At 48.7% G+C, this 19,928-nt stretch overlaps 1 protein-coding gene across 5 annotated transcripts in view; it reads left to right on the top strand.

Annotated features, from left to right (window-relative positions):
* The window catches only part of ZFAT (zinc finger and AT-hook domain containing), a 178,968-nt gene that overhangs the window by 119,489 nt on the left and 39,551 nt on the right, over window positions 1–19,928 (top strand). For all 5 annotated transcript variants that reach the window (XM_082433776.1, XM_082433773.1, XM_082433772.1 and 2 more), the window contains one exon: window positions 12,354–12,492. In XM_082433776.1, the coding sequence (XP_082289902.1) occupies window positions 12,354–12,492 (139 nt within the window). The remainder of the gene's footprint in view (window positions 1–12,353; window positions 12,493–19,928) is intronic.

The following is a 19,928-nucleotide window of genomic DNA, read 5'->3' as shown; positions in this document are numbered from 1 at the left end:
ATGGTCTAGCTGGGGGATGGAGGATGGCATAAGGCGGGATTTTCCAGAGTGTGTTCCTTAGAACACTGGTTCTGTGGGATGTTTCAGGCATTGTGTGGAGGGGCGCAGCGTGCAGTGATTCGCAAACTTATCTCACCACAGAACCCCTTCCTCCCTTTTCTTCCACCAGTGTTCCCTCCCAGCACTTAGGTTTTGTGAAACAACTTGGGAAACGCTGGTTATTGGAGAATCAAAGAGTAGAAAAAAATAGTGTATCGAGCCCCACATATATCTGCCCTGCAGCGGCCTCTGCTCGCCCCCAGAGTTAAAGCCCACACCCTGCGGACCACAGGTGGCTTCCCAGCCTGGCCCCGCCTCCACACCGCGCATCTGCTGCAGACACAGTGCATCCTCGCTTGGCCTCACCCCTGCCCTTCCCTCTTCTCGTTGCCCTTCTCCCAGAAAGCCACGGGAGTCTCTCTCCTTTTTCTGGTCTTGGTTCAAATGCTTTATTTTTCCGTGCTGTCTGACGACATCTGGCAGATTGTGTAGTTCCTTGTTTATGATGCTGGAATGTGCATTCTGTGGGAGCACTTTTAGCTTTTGTTCTAGTCTCAGCAGGGAGGCAACACTTAATAAATACCTGTTGAGTGAACAAATGAGTAAATGAATAGATTCCGTAGAACTTCAGTGACATAGGTTGATCCTGGAAGTCATCTAGGTGGAGGTGGGCCTCTGGGCTCCTTACAAGGCTTGTAGCCACCAGGGCACGGGGTTCAGCGGCTCTTCATCGCTGAGCCCTGCTTGCTCTTCTCTCTGCTCTGAGTTCACTGTGTGGCCTTGCGCTCTCGGCACTTCTGTCCCTCAGTAACGAGGTTAAAGTGAGGACAAGCACGTGTAATCAAGCGTGGTCCCAAGGTCATGGGGTTCTCTCGATTCACCCAGTGCTGTTGACCTCCTGCTGAGAGCCAGGCACTGCACGAGGTGGAGGCTCAGTGCGGCCCCCCAGGAGCTGTTCTCTTAGCAAAGAGCAGATTTAGTATCTGGAAGTGTATTGTTTTCTTAGGTCAGGCATAGTGAGCCTTGCTTCATTATTGTGTTATGTTCAACATATATCTCAGAGGAGATTCCTGTCAAAGGGAATGTGGGTACTCTTTTTCTGGTGTGTTCCTTGAAAATCTGTGGAAATGTAGACATGATGGACTTCAGTATGGCAGTGCCGTTAACTGTCTGACCTGCAGTTTTAGAGGTAGTGGTGGGTAGCAGGCAACCCCGTGGGCTGTCCAGATGGGGGGCTGTGCAGAGCCAGGTCCCCAAGGGGGGAATAGGGAGACCAAGGGAAGAAAAGTGAGTAGTTTGTGTACCAGAACTTTATGTGCTGGAAATACTACTATGAAAACAGTACTGTCTTGTTGATCCTGTTAATTGGAAACACCAAAGTCATTTGCAAAGCTGAAAATATACCATAATAGGGAGAGCTGCAGAAATCATCCGTCTAATCCTTCCATGGGGGAGATTGTTGCTGAAGCGGGGCTTGTTGGCAGGGGGCCTTGCGGTCAGTACACCAGCGGCCAAGGGGCATGCATGCACGTGGGCTTTGGGATCCAGACAGACTTTGGCTCACACCCAGCTTGCCTGGTGACTGTATGACCTTCAGCAAGCCACTTACCCTCCCAGGGCCTCTGCATCCTCACCTGGGAAGTGGGAATTGAGGTTTCTTCCCAAGGTGGTCGTGAGGCCTGCTGTAGGGACTCAGGGTTCGCGGTCATTGTCACCAGTGCACTGTGGCTCCCCTCCTTGATCTGGCCTTCCCCCAGTGCTCCACATGTAAGCGTGGACATCCTTGAAGCCCACATGCAAGTATGCAGGCCAGAAGGAATACCCTCCCCTCCCCTTCCCTTCCTCTCTTTCTTTCTTTTTTTTAATAAGGCAGTTTGCCCTGAGTTTCTATGTCTAAACCGTCAATGATAATAATCTGATAGCGTCTCCACGCAGGCTGCCCTGTTTACGTTACCGCTACTCCTTGTGCTAAAATGAGGAAACGTGCCCGGAGTTGCACAGCTGTGAAACGCTAGATCCCCACTTGAGCCCAGGTCTCTTTGCCCCCCTGAAACCCCTGCCACTCAAAGTTTGTGCAAAATATTCTGGACCACAGAGCTCTCCATGGCCAACGGTGGGGAAGTGTCTGTTCTGATGGTTTCTTTCCAGAAATAAAATCCAGGTAAGACAGTTAGAAGAAGCTGTCACACTTCATCCTGTCCTTTCCAGGCTCTGATGAGATGAAACTGCCTCGTAAGTCTCAGACATAACTGAATTAAGTCTCTGAGGGAGGGGAGCCCTGAATTAACAGTGCTCGAGAACCCCGGTCCTGCCCTCCCCCCAGCCCAGCTGCATGCTTCTCAGGGTGACTTGGTGCTGGCTTGCATTTGAGGGAATTGATGGCCACCTCAGACATTTATGAAAAAAAATTCCATCTTCCTGTCGGGTTTTCTCAGCTGCAGAAGCGCGGCTGTAAATCTTATAGGTGTTCTACAGCCCAGGCCCCAGGGAAGTGCTTGCATGACCCAGGACCGTCTCTTTCCGCCGTGTAACTTGATTTAAGTTTGGCGATGCCAGTGTTACAGTTAATGTTTCCTCCAGGCCTGTGACCAGGTCTCTCTTTAGAGGGACACCCTGACTGCAGTCTTCTTTTTGGACCTTTTGGGTTACGAAGGGCGGATATGCTAGAACCCCATTCTAGTATCAACGTGATTTTTGTCACACCGATGAAAGAAAATAAGGGTAAAGATCGCTTTACATGTCAGGGTATAAGTGCCTTTGCTATTGTTGTTATTAACATTACTAATGGCTGCCACTCATTGGGTGCTATGTCATTCAAGGCATTTGATCTAAGTTACCTGTAATCCTCAGAAACCTTGTGAAGAGAGTTTTGGTTTTTTTTTTTGGTCACATATTTACCTATTTAATCAACCATTTCTGTTTTTACTTCTCTTGTTACGAAATAGAAGGTACCTCCAGAATATTGCATATACACGAGTATGTGGTGTGATGAATGATTATGACATGAACACTCATGTCCCACTGCCCAGAAATGGACCACTGCCAGTCCTCAGAGCCCTTTCCTGGGGCCTTCCTGAGCCCACCCCGTTCCTCTAGCCGGAGGTGACCTTTATCCTGACTTCGCTGAGAATTATTTTCTGGTTTCCTTTGTAGGTCTACCATCCATTTATACATCCCTACACAAGCTAATTTAGCATTGCATGTTTCTGAACGTTATATTATCTATATATCTATATATGGGCATATATCTCTATATATGGATTCATATATGGAATTTATTATATTCTTTTTTCTCAACTTGGCTTCTTTACTGAACGTTATGTCGGTGAGACTGCCTGTCTCCCTCCTTCGTCCGTCCTTTGTGGCACCACACTCCCCAGTGGGACGTGGCACGCGCTGTGCAGCCCCTGTGGGAGTGTTCATCTGCTCAGCTCACCCATTAGCCGTAGGTGGACAGTGGGGCTGTTTCTGTTGTGTTGCCGTTACGAGCTCTGCTGCTGTGCACTGTCTGTGTGCGTGTCCTGGTGTGCTCGTCTACGAGATTCTCCGGGGTGAACACACCTGGAGAGGACTTGCAGGCCGTGGGCACCTCTTCAGCTTTACGAGGCGATCCCCAACCGTTTTCCACAGTGGTTGCACCAGGTTACGCCAGCAGTAGAGGTGCACGGCCTGGAGCCTGTGTTGCTCCACGTCCCAGGGTGAACGTTCAGGGTGGCCAACCAGCTGGGCCTGCACTGGCCTCTCTGTATGGCTTTATTTTCATTTTCATGGTGGTTAATGGAATTGAGCCCCTTTTCGTATTTTTTTTTGGCCATTTGTATTTATTTCTCATTCCTTTTTTTTAATAAATTTATTTATTTATTTTATTTATCTTTGGCTTCGTTGGGTCGTCGTTGCTGCGCGTGGGCTTTCTCTAGTTGCGGCGAGCGGGGGCTACTCTTCATTGCGGTGTGCGGGCTTCTCATTGCGGTGGCTTCTCATTGTGGAGCACGGGCTCTAGGTGCGCAGGCTTCAGTAGTTGTGGCACATGGGCTCAGTAGTTGTGGCTCGAGGGCTCTAGAGCACAGTAGTTGTGGTGTACCGGCTTAGTTGCTCCGCGGCATGTGGGATCTTCCAGGACCAGGGCTCGAACCCATGTCCCCTGCGTTGGCAGGCGGGTTCTTAACCACTGTGCCACCAGGGAAGCCCTCTCGTTCCTTTTTTAAAAAAAAATATTGTTCAAATATTTTCTCATTTTTTTCTATTGAGTGGTTTTGCTTTCTTATTTGTTTTCAGGAATTCTTTATATATGGGGGGTGTGGGTCATTTTTTTTGGTTACATGTTGTGAATGCAGTCTCTCGTGCTGTGGCTTTTTTTTCCCCACACCCTATGTAATGTCTTTTACAGTTGTTAAATTTAATGTCGTTTGAAGAAACGTCCTATCCAGAGTTTTAGTTTTAGTTGCTGTTGGGAGGCTTACAGGAGTCAGTAACAGAAGGAGGAAGGTGGCTTGCCCTTTCTGCTTTAGCCACATGGGTGTAGTAGGGAGCCCACCTGGGCCGAGCCTGCCTGGCTGTCAAGGGAGCACAGGTGAGCCTCGCTGGGACAGACTCTGCTCTCCAGGTGCTGTAGCCTGGAGTGAGTCGGGGTGGGGGTGGGGGGCTGGACCTCCAGAGGACAGTTACGCCGTAGCAGGATTCATGCCGCCAGGTTTTCCTAGGTGCTGGGGGGCACATGGGAAGGAAAAGTCACATCTTTCCAGGAGTTAGGGAAGGTTTCAGAGGTGAAGGTGCGGGGAGTAGCCTGTGAGCTAAGACTTTTGCAGAATGAATGGTAGCTTGTCTGGTGAACGTTTCCAGACAAAGCATAGACATGTTTCGTGACTTGGGGATAAAGAAAAAGTTGAACTCATCCAGTTGGGCTGAAATCCGTGAAGCACAATAGTGTTGTTTTCTTTCAAAGCAAAGAGGCGCATTGTTTTAAGTGGGGGGAGGGTGGGTATATTCGCTGGTATAATCCCGTGATTCATGCTTTGGGGATCCAGGACTGGAGGCTTTGCTTCGAATGAATGGGTCGGTGCTGAATCCAGCTGGATCAGCTGCTCCTTCGGATGATGGGCTGATCTCCACTGTCGTGACATGTTTCACTGAGACAGCTACATCCCCTTCTTGCCTTGGCTCGTGCAGTATTAGAATCAATCGGTTCTCTCCCGAGGTTATTGAGAAAAAGAGGGATGGAGCCTGATGCAAGGAAGTCAAGTAGACGGGGGCGCCACGCCAGAGGGCAGGGCCGAGCGCCTCGTACGGCAGTCTGGGGGCCCGCCGAGGGACAGGGCCCCGGAAGTTGTCCTGGAGGTTAGCCAGCTAGAGGAGGGCCGGCGGGAGTGTTGCTAAGTGTTGAAAAAGGAGCAGCCTGACAGCGTGAGTAGAAGCAGAGGAGAGATGTGGAGGAGCCCCTGGGCGGTACCTGGCCCGAGCCTGACTCACCTCGTGAGAGAGGCGTGGCAGGTGAGGCCATCTGGGGCTCTGTACACATGCGTCAACACCAAGGTCTCCCTCTGGTGCAGAGCTGCCACGTTCTAATAGCCTGGCTTCCACCAAGCAGCGTCTAAATTGTCTCGCAGCAACCAGCGCACTTAATTTAGGTTGTAACAATCATATAATCTTTTCCAGCATTTTGGATCCAAATTCACCTGAATACCAATTCGACTTGTGGTTTACCTCCTTCTTTATCTCTGTCTCTCCATTGACCCGGATGTTAAACTAAGGCTATGAAATCATGACTCGTGGCCGTAGGTTTTACCCACAGGTCATCCGGAACCTTCTCCCTTGCCACTATGCTTCCCCATCCTCTTCAGAGAGCATCAGGCCCATCACAGAGGGAGAGGCTCACGTGCTGATCTCTGAGCCTGTGGATGTAGTTACAGGACCGTGATGCCGCATGTGGTTCCACACAGTGGCCCGCAGGGTCCTGCCAGGTGAGAGCCTTCCTGCTTGCTGCGGACGGAAGCCAGCAGGGCGCCCTCTCCTTCTGCCAGAAAGCCATCCTGTGCTTTGTGATTGGTTACCGATGTCACAACCTTGGACATAACGTCCTCACCAGCTTCTCATCTGTTTTAAACGTTCCTCTGAGTCCGTCTCTTGACGCCCATGGGAGATTGCATTAGCCTCTCTCACGTAGTTCGATGTCTTCTCATCAGGTTTGTCAGAGCCCGATTTCACGTGTGAGATAGGACTTCCTGTCCTCTGCTGTTTTCTTTCTTTCTGTTTGAAGAACCAGAACAGCAAATCCTCCAATTCTGACAAAGTGTATTTTACTTGCTTTCTTTTTTTTTTTTTAAATATTTTATTTATTTATTTATTTGGCTGCGTTGGGTCTTCATTTCTGTGAGAGGGCTTTCTCTAGCTGTGGCAAGTGGGGGCCACTCTTCATCGCGGTGCGCGGGCCTCTCACTATCGCGGCCTCTCTCGTTGCGGAGCAGAGGCTCCAGACGCGCAGGCTCAGTAGTTGTGGCTCACGGGCCCAGTTGCTCCGCGGCATGTGGGATCTCCCCAGACCAGGGCTCGAACCCGTGTCCCCTGCATTAGCAGGCAGACTCCCAACCACTGCGCCACCAGGGAAGCCCTTTACTTGCTTTCTTGACATAAGTCTGAGGACTTAGAGTTCCAGCCTCCACAAGTTCAGTTGTACTTGTTCTTTCAACTCAAATGGATGGTTGTCAGTGTACCTTTCGAGGAGGCATATCGTTTGCATTGTTGAAACATCACTGACACCTGACCTCAAATCCAGCTTCTGCCCCTGCCTTCTCCCCGTGACCTGGCCTTTGCTCTTAGCATGTTCCTGAAACCAGCTCTTTTCAGTCAGGCCACAAGCCCACCTCCCTGATGGCCAGTCCCAGTGGACACTTGTTAGGCCTTATCGGATGTCTTAGTGCACTTGACTCTGTGAGCCCCTCCCTCCATGAAGGACATTCGTCTCCAGACACCCCTGATTCTTCTGCCTGCTGCCGTTCTTTCTTGTCCTTCCTCACGAGCTGCTCTCTTGCTGTTCCTGTGTTCCCGGGTGCTGTTCTAAGGCCACTTGTCTTATCACTTTACACACTCACTGACAATGGGTGGGCTCTGTCCTAGGGCACTTTCTGGTTACCCGTGCTCAGATCTGTACCTCTAGCCCAGAACTGTCCTCTGAGCTTTAGACTCCGAACACCTTATATCTTCAAATGCTTTCTAGACCTGCCCTCCTGGATGTCCAGGGCTCTGCGTTCTCCCTGTTTCTCTCAGTATCTGTAGAACTTCCTCCACGGCTGCCCGGATACCTTCCTCCTGTGTCATCCGCGCTGGAAACTTGGGAGTCATCCTGAGGCTCTCTGTCTCTGTCTTCTCATACTGCATCTCCATCTTCAGGTCGGCTGATCTTTCCTCCTCCATCTCTCTTAAACTCTCTCTTCCTTTCCCATTGTTTTTGTTCCACTCTCTCATTTTAGGCCTCTAGATCTCTTGTCTACACCACTGCAGCAACTGGACAGTTGATTCCCTGCCTTCAGTCTTGTTCCTTTCAAATCCACCCTCTGTTAATTTCCAGAGTGAACATTGTGAAGTTGTCATGTCACCCCCTGCTCGATACCCACCGGAAACCCCATCTCCCAAAAACCCCATTTCCTGATTTGGCGCACGTCCCACTGTGACCTGGCTGTGTCTGCCCTCTTCTTGGCTTCCACCTATCCCTGCCTCGTCCCTGCCCCCCAGGAACGGCCAGCATTCCTCCCAGCTCACCATGGCGGTCCTCATTGGTAGAAGTTGATGGTGAGATGTGGGCTGCCTTATGTCTAGAAAATCCAAGCAAACCAAACCATGCCCCTCCCAGGGAAGATAGATGTTCAGGAAATGACAAACGGGAAGTCAAATCATCTCTTCATTGCTGGCTGGTCTGGGGCGCCAAATCCAGTGCAGACCAAGTGGTCAGGCTGGGAGACTGTGAAACTCTGGGCAAATTCCTTAACCCTTTTACATGTCAGTTTCTTTTTTTTTTAAATTTATTTATTCATTTATTTAATTTTTGGCTGCATTGGGTCTTCGCTGCTGCACGCGGGCTTTCTCTAGTTGCAGTGAGCGGGGGCTACTCTTTGTTGCGGGGCGCAGGCTTCTCATTGTGGTGGCTTCTCTTGTTGCAGAGCACAGGCTCTCGGCGCGCGGGCTTCAGTAGTTGTGGCACACGGGCTTCAGTAGTTGTGGCTCGTGGGCTCTAGAGCACAGGCTCAGTAGTTGTGGCACACGGGCTTAGCTGCTCCGCGGCATGTGGGATTTTCCCGGACCAGGGCTCGAACCCGTGTCCCCTGCATTGGCAGGCGGATTCTTAACCTCTGCGCCACCAGGAAAGCCCTACATGTCAGTTTCTTATCTGTAAAATGGAGATAACAATTGTACCTACCACATGAGGAGGCTGTGGGATTTCCAGGAACTAATCCATGCAAAACTTAGAACTATCTGGCATATGATAGCTGTCAGTGAAGGTGAGCTAAAATAGTTATTATGTTAGGTCACATTACTTAACAAATCTAGTGCAACACTGCGTTGTAGGCATGACCACGGGTTTCTGCCTTGTTTTGGATCCACTTTCTTTTTGGATGTTTTGTCTTACATGCACTACAGGACTATAGCCTGCATATATTTTCCTCATAACTCTTGGCTGGATTCTGGCCTGAAAGCGCTCGATAAATAACTTCCCTTTGAGGTGTAGCGTCCTTTGCTATCTGCAAGTAATCAGACTTAGGACACAAGTTTTGTGATTTAGTTTGCCTAGATAGCATTTAATCTTTGCAGTTGATATCTTAAGTCCCCACACTCCTGTGTATTCAGGGGATCACGAACCTCTCTCATTCGTTACTATGTCCCCAGGGTGAGAGAACAATGTCTGACTCATAGCAGGAGGTCAGTAAATACGTGCTGCATAAGCGAAATCCCAAGATGTGCACTGTTAATAATGCAGTCAGACTCTATGCCTGGCGTTGGGTGCAGGGGTGTCACCCGCGCTTTTCTTTGCCTGTGTCTCCTGCTCCACAGCGACGGCCCCAGCAGAACTCCCTGCTGAAGTGTGGCAATGCCCCACAAGTTCAAACTTGTTCGGCGTGAAAGGCCAAGATGCGGCTCAGCTACACCGTTTAAAGAGAGAGGGTCCTAAGAAGAAGTTAGGTGGTGATTGATTTCGTGTGAAAGGTGATGGCGGCTTCAAGGGAGTAGAAGAGAACGGGAAGGTTTATCCTCCTAAACCCCTGGAGCCATTCAGCAGTGCAAGGGGCCAGGGGTCTGACCTCCCTGCCTCTAACAAAGGCTGAGATCACAGACTGTCAGAGGCTGCAGAAGGCTGTTTTGTCATGGAGGGAGGCTTGGTCAAAGTCAGTCTTTGAAAGTGTCCCTTTCAACTTTAAGAATTGAAGATTTTCATAGAAATCAGTAGGTCAGAAACTGATTTCTCACCTGGGCTCACCTCTACATTTTTTGGCCTATCTGCTCACGTTTTGGCCATTCTTCTTTTCATGAGCAATTCTACCAAGGAGCAGGCGTGGGGAATTAAAGGAGTCGAAACTCTCATGAGGCAGTTTATCCGCTTTGCTAGAAGAAGAATGGAGTTGGCTCTCAAGCCTGAAGTTAGGTTTGTAGGACCATTTCTCATTTTAATTGCCTCCTCCTGCCTCTGTGCTTACTGACTACCCAGCACTGGCAGGGAAGCGTTTTTGGTGGTTCTTTTTGATTTCTATGCAAATGCTAATATTTGCAAAATAATTTCATAGAACTTGCTTATATGGAGATGGAAGCACTTCAGAAGGTTTTAGCTTTTATTTTAACTTTGCAGATAATCATATATTGGCATTTTAGGTCTCTTATTCTCTGCTCAGTAGATAGGTGAGAAGCCTGGCTAATTTTTGCCTTTGTTCCAGGTCCTTTTGTTTAATAAGCCCTCGTAGGCCAAACCACGGGTTTCTTCTCCATGAAGGACGGAAAGTGGCACGTGCAGTGTAACACAAAGCATCCGGTGACCACGCTGTGGCCTTGATGGAGGGTGGGGTCCCTGGGGAAGGGTTCGGAGCAGGTTGGCTCACCAGAGAACCCCCCCGAGTCTTGCTGTCTGAGAACTGCTCTCCTGGGAGTCACAGCATTTCCCTTACAGGCCAGGTCAGCACTTTCTCTGTGCTGGAGTGACAGATGAGAGGAGTGGGGGGAGGGCTCTGGACACATGTCTGAGGAAGCCTGGGCAGACTCGGTAGTTGGTTGGGTGGTAAGAGAGAAGGAAAAGTCTAGGGTGACGCCCAGGTTTCTGTCTTTGCATGAATAGCTGATTCTGCAGAAAGATCGTGAGTCTGAAGTTGTGTGTGTTTATTTTGAGGTGCTTCCAGAGCATCCCTGTAGAGGTACCTGGAAGACAGTTGAAAATTCCTATCTGTGGTTTGGGAGCCATCACAACTGGACATATATGGATATATCAGCATGTAAAAGCGATCGTTGGAACCACAGCGGAAGAACAAAACAGACCCCAGGGCAGAACCTTGGAGAAAGTCAGCATTTCACCTCAGGCCTGGGAAGCAGATCTAGTAAAATAACCCGAGAAAGTTCAGAGCGAGAAAGAACCTGGTGATATAGTGATGTCACCACATTACGCGTCATGGTGGGAGGTGGCAGCCAGTGGAAGGAGGTGGGGAAGGAGGGGGGCGAGGTCTGCAGAGGGAGCCCGGGCTGTACCCGCAGGAGCGGTTTGCCTGGGAGATCTGGGGGGCCTGAGAGAGGGAGGGGATGGTATGGAGGTGGCAGGCAGGACTGCGCTTCGAAAGGGTGGGGTGGGAGGGTGGCCTACAAGCAAGGAGTAGAGTGATTTAAACAGGGCCCAGGTAGATGGCTTTTCTTTTCATTTTCTTCCCTTCCTCCATCTCTTTCTTTCTCTTAATGGGGAGACTTCAGCACATCTGTAGGCTTGAAGAACCATGGAAAGAGGGGCTGAGTGGAGTGTCAAAGAGAGGACTTTTCCCGTAGTTGGTGCATCCCGCTTCAGAGATGCACGGTTCTGGTTTAGCTCTTCCAGGTGACAGTGGAGGAATATTGATGACTTGGACAGTTGAGAAGGCGAGGTGGATCTGAGGTCTCACCAGACACAGTGGTGCATCAGCTCCCACAGACATAGTAAGGGCCGTGTAAAATTGCTAAAACAGTAAATGTAAAATTGTAAAAACAGTCAGTGCTTTCTGTGGCATCTTAGATACCAGTTCATGTTGGATCATTTAATTCTCATAGCAGGCTTACCAGGTAGTGGTATCATCCCCTTTGAATTGATGAGAGGCTCAAAGCTTAGAGGAGTTTCACTACTTGTCTGAAGTTCCATGGCCAGGCTGTGCTGGGGGTCAGTTGAACCTGCCGCATCTGAATCCCCTGCTGTCCTGTGGGCCGCTCTGTGCTCTTCCGTTCCCGCTGGGCCAGGAAGATGCTTGTGTCACCAGACAGGCCCTGAATGCAGAACTGGGATTTCCATAGCCCTGGGCTGTACAGCTGTGTAGCACATGGCTCAGAGGGACACTTGATATTGTCCTGACCAGGAGTAAGGGCCTGGAAAGGACAGGGATCTGGTGTACATGCCTCGCCTGGCCAGTGCAGGGTTCTCACTGGGCCTCCCAAGAGACCTGAGCAGGCACCTCTTCTCCTCACTGCTCTCTGCATCCCCCGAAGCGGTTGCAAGTTGGCAGATACGACTGCACAAACCACCCGTGGGTGCCCTGATTCTAAAAGAGCCTTGTCTTGCCCAGGTTGGGGGGTTGGCAATAGATTTTATCAGGCAGATTTCCCTAAGCGGGGACAGTGACGTATACGCGTGGTGCTTGCAGGTAAATGCTGTGGAGGAGCCCATTTAGTGAAAGAAGCAGATGCATCAGGGAATTAATGGTAAGGGGAGATGCTTGAATGGCGTTCACTTAAAAAAGAAAAGAAAACTGATAGATTCCTGGGTTGCTTTTTGTTATTTTCTTCTCAAACAAGAACTGTAAATCTGGGGTGGGCAGCAAAGAAAAGAAATCAGAGCAGCCTCCTTTAGCAGAGACCCCTCCTACCCTGGGGGCGCCTGCCAGGTGACTGGGACGGTCCCTGCAGAGGCAGGACTCAGCTGCCCCAGATTGGCGTCTTTTCCTGGAGCGTTTCCCAGCGGGCGGCTGGCCCCTCCCAGGCCTTCCAGGAAGCAGACACTCACAGGTGGGAGAGTCGTGGAGAAGGACTGGGGGGGAGCTGGGCCTCCTCCTTCTCGAGGGGGCTCGATGGCACAGGGGCTGGCCTGGCCCTAACCCTCCTCCTTGTCCCTGCAGCCTTTCCGCTGCGCTCACTGCCACTACTCGTGCAACATCTCGGGCTCCCTGAAGCGGCACTACAACAGGAAACACCCCAACGAGGAGTACACCAACGTGGGCACCGGGGAGCTGGCGGCCGACGCGCTCATCCAGCAAGGTAGGCGAGCGGGCGGCTCCCGTCCTGCCCGGCCGGGCCCCACGGGGCGGCGCTGCGGGCTTCTGCAGCGCAGTCCTGATTCCTGAACGGTCCTCTTCATAACTGCCGTCCTCCTCCTCCTCCTCCTGGCTGTTTATGTCATGTTACTTATGCCAGGATTGTATTACAGCGACCTTAATGGAACTCTTAAATGAACAAAGTGATAATTAACCCACAAATTTTACCACCCTTCTCATAATGTTCATTTGTCAGTACAGTCGTCCCTCGGTATCTGCGGGGGATCAGCTCCAGGACCCTCACGGATACCGCAGTCCGCGGATGCTCGATCCCTTGTGTAAAATGGCAGAGAACAGTCAGCATTTGTATCTGCAGCCCCACGTTGGATGCGGAACCCGGGGATGCGAAGGGTTGACTGTATTGCCTTCTGTCCTTGGTCCATGCACACATTTTGCACAAGTGAAAGTTCATGGCTTACTTAACAATGATTAACATGCACATTTTGTTTTCCTTTGGTACACTGTCTTCCTACTTTAACCTCTGAGGGCTTTTTGCAATACAGCATCAAGTATTATTTAACTATGCTCCTGTTGTTGAACACAGTAGGGTTTCTAGATTTTTCTTTTATTGCAGTTGTAAATAATGCTATACTGATCACATTTATAAGTGGGATTCTTTAGATTATCCAAAAATATTTATTGAGTGCTCAGATTACTTATGTATCTTGAAAAGGAAAAACTATTTAGAACATTTAAACTAAAGAGAATGGATGAAAACCTCTAATATCATTGAAAAGTTTGGGGGGGTTTTGCTTCTTTTTTAAATAAATAATCACATTCCCACTTGAGAGGGTTTAGCTCACATGCTGTTGCCACACAGAGAAATGCTGTTGTATTTATATCTGCGCTTCGGTAATTCAGCTGAAAAATGATTGCACCGTGCCATGTGTCAGTTGCTACTCTTTCCTGAATCCTGTGACTCTCTGAAGCTGAAGACCATTTTAGAAATCTGCCCCCGTAAACAGAGCTGTGGGATTGTAAACTTGGCTGCAGCTGGGGCCGCTCCTAGTTTTCCGATGCAGCGTGAAGCTCCACTTGCTGTAATCGCCACGAAAGGCATCTTAATGTAAAACAAATGAATTGACTGTATCCTTCAGCACTTTCGGTGACAGGGCTGATGTACGGAAATGGATGAGCAGCAGAAAAAACTCGGGATAATTTTAAGCCATCCATCTGGGGTAACGGGAGCGTGGGCCTGGCATTGGTGTGAATGGCAGTTTCACGGAGCTGGAGGGCAGGAAGGTGCGGTGCCATTGGGGCAAGTTACTCTCCTCTCTACCTGAGGCCCTGCACCTCAGGTGGAGTTCACAGCAGCCATCCCTTGTGATCACGGGGAGAATGAAACGAGAACACCTGAGTGTCTGGCACTCAATACATTTTCATTCCTTTCTTTTTTTTTTTTAATTTATTTTTATTTTATTTTATTATTTATTTATTTTTATTTTATTTTTATTTTTATTAAAAAAATTTTTTTTAAAATCTCATCACTAATTTTGTACCTCTCAGGACCATACTATTTTTTTAAAAATTATTTATTTATTTATTTATTTTTGGCTGTGTTGGGTCTTCGTTTCTGTGCAAGGGCTTTCTCTAGTTGCGGCGAGCAGGGACCACTCTTCATCGCGGTGCGCGGGCCTCTCACTGTCACGGCCTCTCCCGTTGCGGAGCACAGGCTCCAGACGCGCAGGCTCAGTAGTTGTGGCTCACGGGCCTAGTTGCTCCGCAGCATTTGGGATCTTCCCAGACCAGGGCTCGAACCCGTGTCCCCTGCATTGGCAGGCAGATTCTCAACCACTGCACCACCAGGGAAGCCCTTTTCTTTTGTTTTTATGGGGTTTTTTTTCCGAAAATATGCCAGTCCTTCTGGAGCCGGTGCATCATTTTTGATGACTCCCCTCTCTAGGAATCACAGAGGAGAGGATGCATCGCCGTAGAGTCACAGTAAATAATTGGAGTAGCGGGCTAGCGATTCGTTTTAACATCCTTCACACTCTTGGGTTGGATTGGCAGGAAATAGATGTTTACTGTGGCAGTTGGGACAGGCGTGGGGATCTGACTGATGACACTGTCATAGCTCCGTGCTTCCAAACTTTCATCATTGCCTTGCAGAAAATGTGCTGAGGTCAAGTTGCTTCATGCCCTAAGTTTTCACTTAACTTTCCAAGACTCTCTATAATCAATTGGCATTCCCTGACAGGGTCTGGGTTTTATTTCTAATCTTTGCAGGGCTATTTTTGGCCTTTGTGTGTGTGTGTGTGTGTGTGTGTGTGTGTGTGTGTGTGTGTGTGTGTTTATTTATTTATTTTTCCTATGCCCCCCTTTAAGAGACATATCGTGGAAGAAAACAACTAAATGTCTCTTGGCTCATAGGAGACCTTGTGCCATTGAGTGTTGGCGGGAGAGCTGTCTCTGAAAGCAGAGAGCTGGTTGACTATGCGTGCAGCTCAGAGATCTCAAGAGCACACAGCTCTCGCTGTGGAGAGTGAAGGAGACGGAGAAAGTGGAACTGGATAAAATGACTGTGTTTGGAAATGACGAGGTGTTTGGTACCACTGGAGTTTTTCATTTCCTTTTGATTAATTTCATGTAATTCTCCCTACCCCCACTTGGTTTTATTTTCGGCTTCAGATCACTCCTCAAAAGATATCTCTGTGGGACTTGATAATTTCTTGTTTTGAGATAGAGGAATATGTGTTAAAATGATGACGTAATAAAAAAACCACAAATAAAATGTAGTTTTATCAACATGATGCTAGTCTCCTGAAACCAATGCAGGGACTCCTTGTCCATCAGCAGTGTTTAAACGGTGTCGCACTGTGACGCAGGCAGAGTCATCAATTGCTGGGAGAGATTCTACTGCCCCCGTGCTCAGGGGTGTGGGGAGGGCGTCTGTGCCCAGCACTGCAGGAGAGGCGGGAAGAAGGCCCAATAGGCTGAGGTTTCCGCTCCGTGTAGGCTTCTGAGGAAAGGCACATGGTGTTTTCCACGGAGTTTGGGTCATTTTCAGCGAGCTCTGGAATCGGGGCTGCTAGGGCATCCACTCGTCGTGTTCTGTGAGTGTTTACCAGCTGGCTCTCCCGGGTCAGGGAGAAGGGAACCTGATTCGTAGCATTTGCCAATTTCTGTGCTGTGAATATTTCCGCCAGGGCCAATTTTAAGCTTCCAGTGTGAGGTCACTGAGCTGGGAAGAGATGGTTCCAGCGGCTCCAGCACACCTCTGGTCCTGGGGGCACAGGTGCCGCTTCCAGCCTCATGCCAGCTGGGCCCCGTCAGGAGGCACCAGTTCCCTCGGGCTCCAGTGCTTTTTGGCAATTAGACTTGTACTGAATGCTACTTAAGTGTTTTATTCCCTGCTTGTGTTTTATGTACTTCTGATATTTTGAAAGCAGATCAGACAATCTCTTGTTTATTCTTCTCAGCCCATCACTTGTTCATTAATATGGATTCGAGGCGTTTTCCCACAAAATACACATTTTCCACGTTGTGTCGCTTCGGTGGGCCTGCCCCTTTCCTCCTTTTAGCATGCCCCTGATGAAGCTAGCTCAGGAGCTGGTTCACTAAATCACAGCTTGTGAGAGGCATCCGATGCTTTGATGTTAAGTGTCACAAGCTCTCAGCTCATTCCGGGAGCTCACGGTGGGCTAATGATGGGGCTTAGCGGGCTGGTCCTTTTCCGGTGACCTCAAGGCCCTCCTTCAGGTCGCCCCAGGCTGTTGGCACGAACGGAGGGTTGGGAGAACAGACCCTGGAGGCGGGTCTGTGATCACTGTGGCCCCTGGACCAGTTACTTACCTTCTCTGAGCATCAGGTTGCAAAGACTAGATCTTATTCTTGAAGATTCCAGACCATGCCTGACGTGTAACAAGTGCCTGATAAATGGTTCAAATTCCCTATCATGTTTATTCCCAAAGGCCTTCTTCATGGTGTGTCTTGAGCTCCTCATGTGTCCCACACTGTGCAAGGCACTGGGATGTGGTAGCGTTTTTTCCATTCCTGCCTGGGCTGGAGACAAAGGCTGGGCAGCTCCTCCGTGTTCTGGTCCTCTAACAGAAAGTACACGTTCCTTTTAACAGGCCCCATGTTGCTCATAGGAGGAAAATTATCTGCTTCTCCTGGGTGGTGTGCCTTAACTCAGGCTCCCCGTTTTAGGGCATCATTGAGGAAGGGCAGGTAATTAAGATGAGAAAAGATGTGAGGAAGAGGACCAGGAGAAGGCTTAGTTTTGTGGCATCTGCTAAAATCTTTGCATTATTTTGAACAGTTGTATTAGAAAAGTGTAAATATGTGTACATCCGTACCTTAGATGTACATGCACACCAGATTCAGGGAAAATAGTATAGAAGAAAATCCAAAAAATCCAGAAACTATCAGTTAACCCAAAGTCCTTTATTTGACTTTTGGACATTTTTATTTTAAAATTGTTTTTATTAGGGCCTAGATCCCATACATTATTGGCAGGTGCTTCCAGTGCCGTGATGCTACGCCGTGTTGTTGGTTGTTGTTTTGTATGTTATCTTCTCTCTCATGAAGCCCTGTGGGGTTGGCGTCATCATTTCCATTTTAAAATGAGGAAACGTAGGGAGGGAAAAGGACCGGCCCCGGCCACAAGGTGAGCCGGTGGTCAAGCCAGACCGGGGTCCTGATTCAGAGTCTGGCTTCTCACCACGGATAGGCTGGATCTCAGATCCCAAGATTTTGAGGAGTATGTGAGGGGACCAGGAGAGGAGGGGGAGACCTTGCTTAAGCTCTGTTTACCAATTCCTCACTGGGGTTTGGGACGTCAGCCTGGCTTATAGTCAAATGCACTTTGTTTTTCCTCTGCAGTATTTCCCAAGTCCGATTTTGTATTTCACTTGTTAATAAAATCAAATTACTCTGTATCCACTTTCCTTTGATAATTAAGCTGCTTTTGGTCCAGTTACCCTTGAGTGTCTGCATTAGTTTCTTATCTCTGCTGTAATAAATGACCACAAACTTGGTGGTGGTTTAAAGCGACACGGATTTATTATCTTACCATTCTGAAGGTCAGGAGTCCAAGATGGGTCTCACAGGCTAAAGTCAAGTTTGCTAACAAGTCTGCATTCCTTCTGGAGTCTCTAGGGGAAGATCTGTTTTCTTGCTGTTTCCAGCTTCTAGACACTGCCCACATTCCTTGGCTCGCGCCCCTTCCTCCAAAGCCAGCAGTCTTTCTCAGGTTACCTCACTGGGATCTGCTCTCCCACTCCCTTCTTAGAAGGACCCTTGTGATTACATTAGGCCCATCCAGATAGTCCAGAATAATCCCCCATCTCAAGATCCTTACGTGACTCCTACCTTTGAGATCTCTTTTGCCATGGGAGGTCGCATAGTCACATGTTCCAGGGATTAGGATGTGAATATCTTTGGGGGGCCCATTTTTCTGCTGACCTCGCTGCGTTTTATAAGGATATAAGCTTTAGCATTTTTACCTTGGTAGAAGAGAAAACCAAGACCCGAGAATTTAAGGAAGTGGTTCTGAGTCACGTGAGCAAGTGCCAAATTCAGGTCTTCTGACTGCCCAGCCCAGTGTCCCATGCCATTCTGGGAGTTATATTATTGAAGATAAAATTGAATTTTCAGTAATGTCAGCCACTGCAAAGGAGTGCAAATAGTTTAATGCTCAAAATTCCTCCAGAATATATTGCATTCCAAAAAGAATAAAGGGTTCCATGATGGAATTTTAAAATTGCTCCTGAAATTCTATCCTTTGGCCTGGTTTGTCTTTCCTCCGGAGGAATTTGCGACTTGGGCGGTGGGGGGATGTTTAGGGTTTTATGGTGCCTACTTAATATCAATGCTGCAAGGAAATTCACCAAGGCTCCCCGTGACCTTTACTGAGTGTGGCCTAAGCATTTAATGAATTGAAATGGAAATTAATTTTTCTCAGCTTTAATGTCAATTAACTGGCATAGTTACACCTTCGGTCTAGATTACATATTTCCATTTGTTGTTCTTTAATTAAAGCCACCATGGCAAAGGTGGAAGTTTTAATTAATGTGGAGGCATTCTCATATTAATTTTAATTTAAACGTAATATAAGGATGTTTTTCTCCCTAAATTAGTTTCTGTTAAAGGATAGCCCAGAAGGAACCTTCAAGTTCATTTTAAAGCCTAACTTTAACCTTAGGTAGTTTGCTTGTGTTCATTACCTCGTATTAAGTCTTTATAGAAGCAATGTCAGCTTAACCCAAAGAAAAGGTAGTGGTTCTCATACCTTGGAGGGTTTTAAAAGATGATTGTAGGAAAATATTTCATTTTAGATGATTAATAAGCGATAACAAAGAAGGTTAAAAAGTAAGTTTAATTATCCTCTGGGCAAGAAAGAACAAGCCCATTTGATTTTGCCTAAAAAAAGAGTGCAGTGTGTTTGAGTTTCAGAAAACAAACATCTGTTTGAGCTGCCTTTTCTGTAGAATGTTCTGGAAGTTCAGAATTGGTGTCTGTTGCCAGTCTTTGCACTGACTCTGGCCCCTGTCTCTGTTGGACCCGCTGTGCTCTCCTGTGCCCTCCCAGCGTGGGAGGCCGAAAGTTTGAGGGGCTGTGCTGTCAGCCACCTGGGTTGGCTTCCGTTCCTTCTCATGACTTTCTGGGGAATCGCCCACCCCCTCAGGTGGTAGACAGGAAACCCCGGTTACAGAACTCCTGAGTGCTCTCTAAGAGTCACTGACATGGAATTGATTCAGGAGAGCTAGCACATCCCAACTGCATCTAGGAGGTGCTTAAATTATGTGATGTGTACCATGAGATTTGTCTAGTTCTTATATAATTTGTTAAGACACCTTGTCATGAGGACAGAATTCCTCTCCCTCCCTCCTTAGTGCCCCAGTGAGCAAGAAATAAATACTGATGCTGGGAGGGCACAGGGAAGCACAGCAGGTCCAGCAGAGACAGGGGACCGGGTCAGCAGACAGACTGCCAACAGCAGGTGTCCTGAGAAGAGAAGGAGCTTAGAGAATGCAAAAGACAGAGAAAGGCGAGGATGGGGGGGAAGGGGAGGGGACAAGCCTGGAGAGGGAGGCAGGGACCAGGCCCCTGGGGTCACAGGCCACAGCAAGGAGCTGGGGTTTTATTCTGGGTGTGATGGGAAGGCAGTAGAGGTGTGAGATGTGATTTTGTTTAAGTTTTTAAGAGTTTTTATTTGTGTGCCAGGTGTAGAGCAGACAAACAATGGCTGCGGGGAGACCAGTTAGGTGCCTGGTGGTCCCATCTCACTGCCCTGGCCAGCTCAGGGTGCACACCTGAGGGTGCCGGCACTTAGCCTGACTCTGGCCTGCTAAGTGTCTGGTGGATTTGGAGGCCTGCTGCCGGGACTGCGGTTAGCCTTGTGAGGGGCTGGAGTTTGCTTCTGGAAGCACAACCTGT

Source organism: Balaenoptera physalus (assembly GCF_965194825.1).
Source record: "Balaenoptera physalus genome assembly, chromosome: 17".
Taxonomy (NCBI): Eukaryota; Metazoa; Chordata; class Mammalia; order Artiodactyla; family Balaenopteridae; genus Balaenoptera; species Balaenoptera physalus.
The sequence above is the reverse complement of the archived record's forward strand: the minus strand, read 5'-3'. Positions and strand labels throughout refer to the sequence as shown.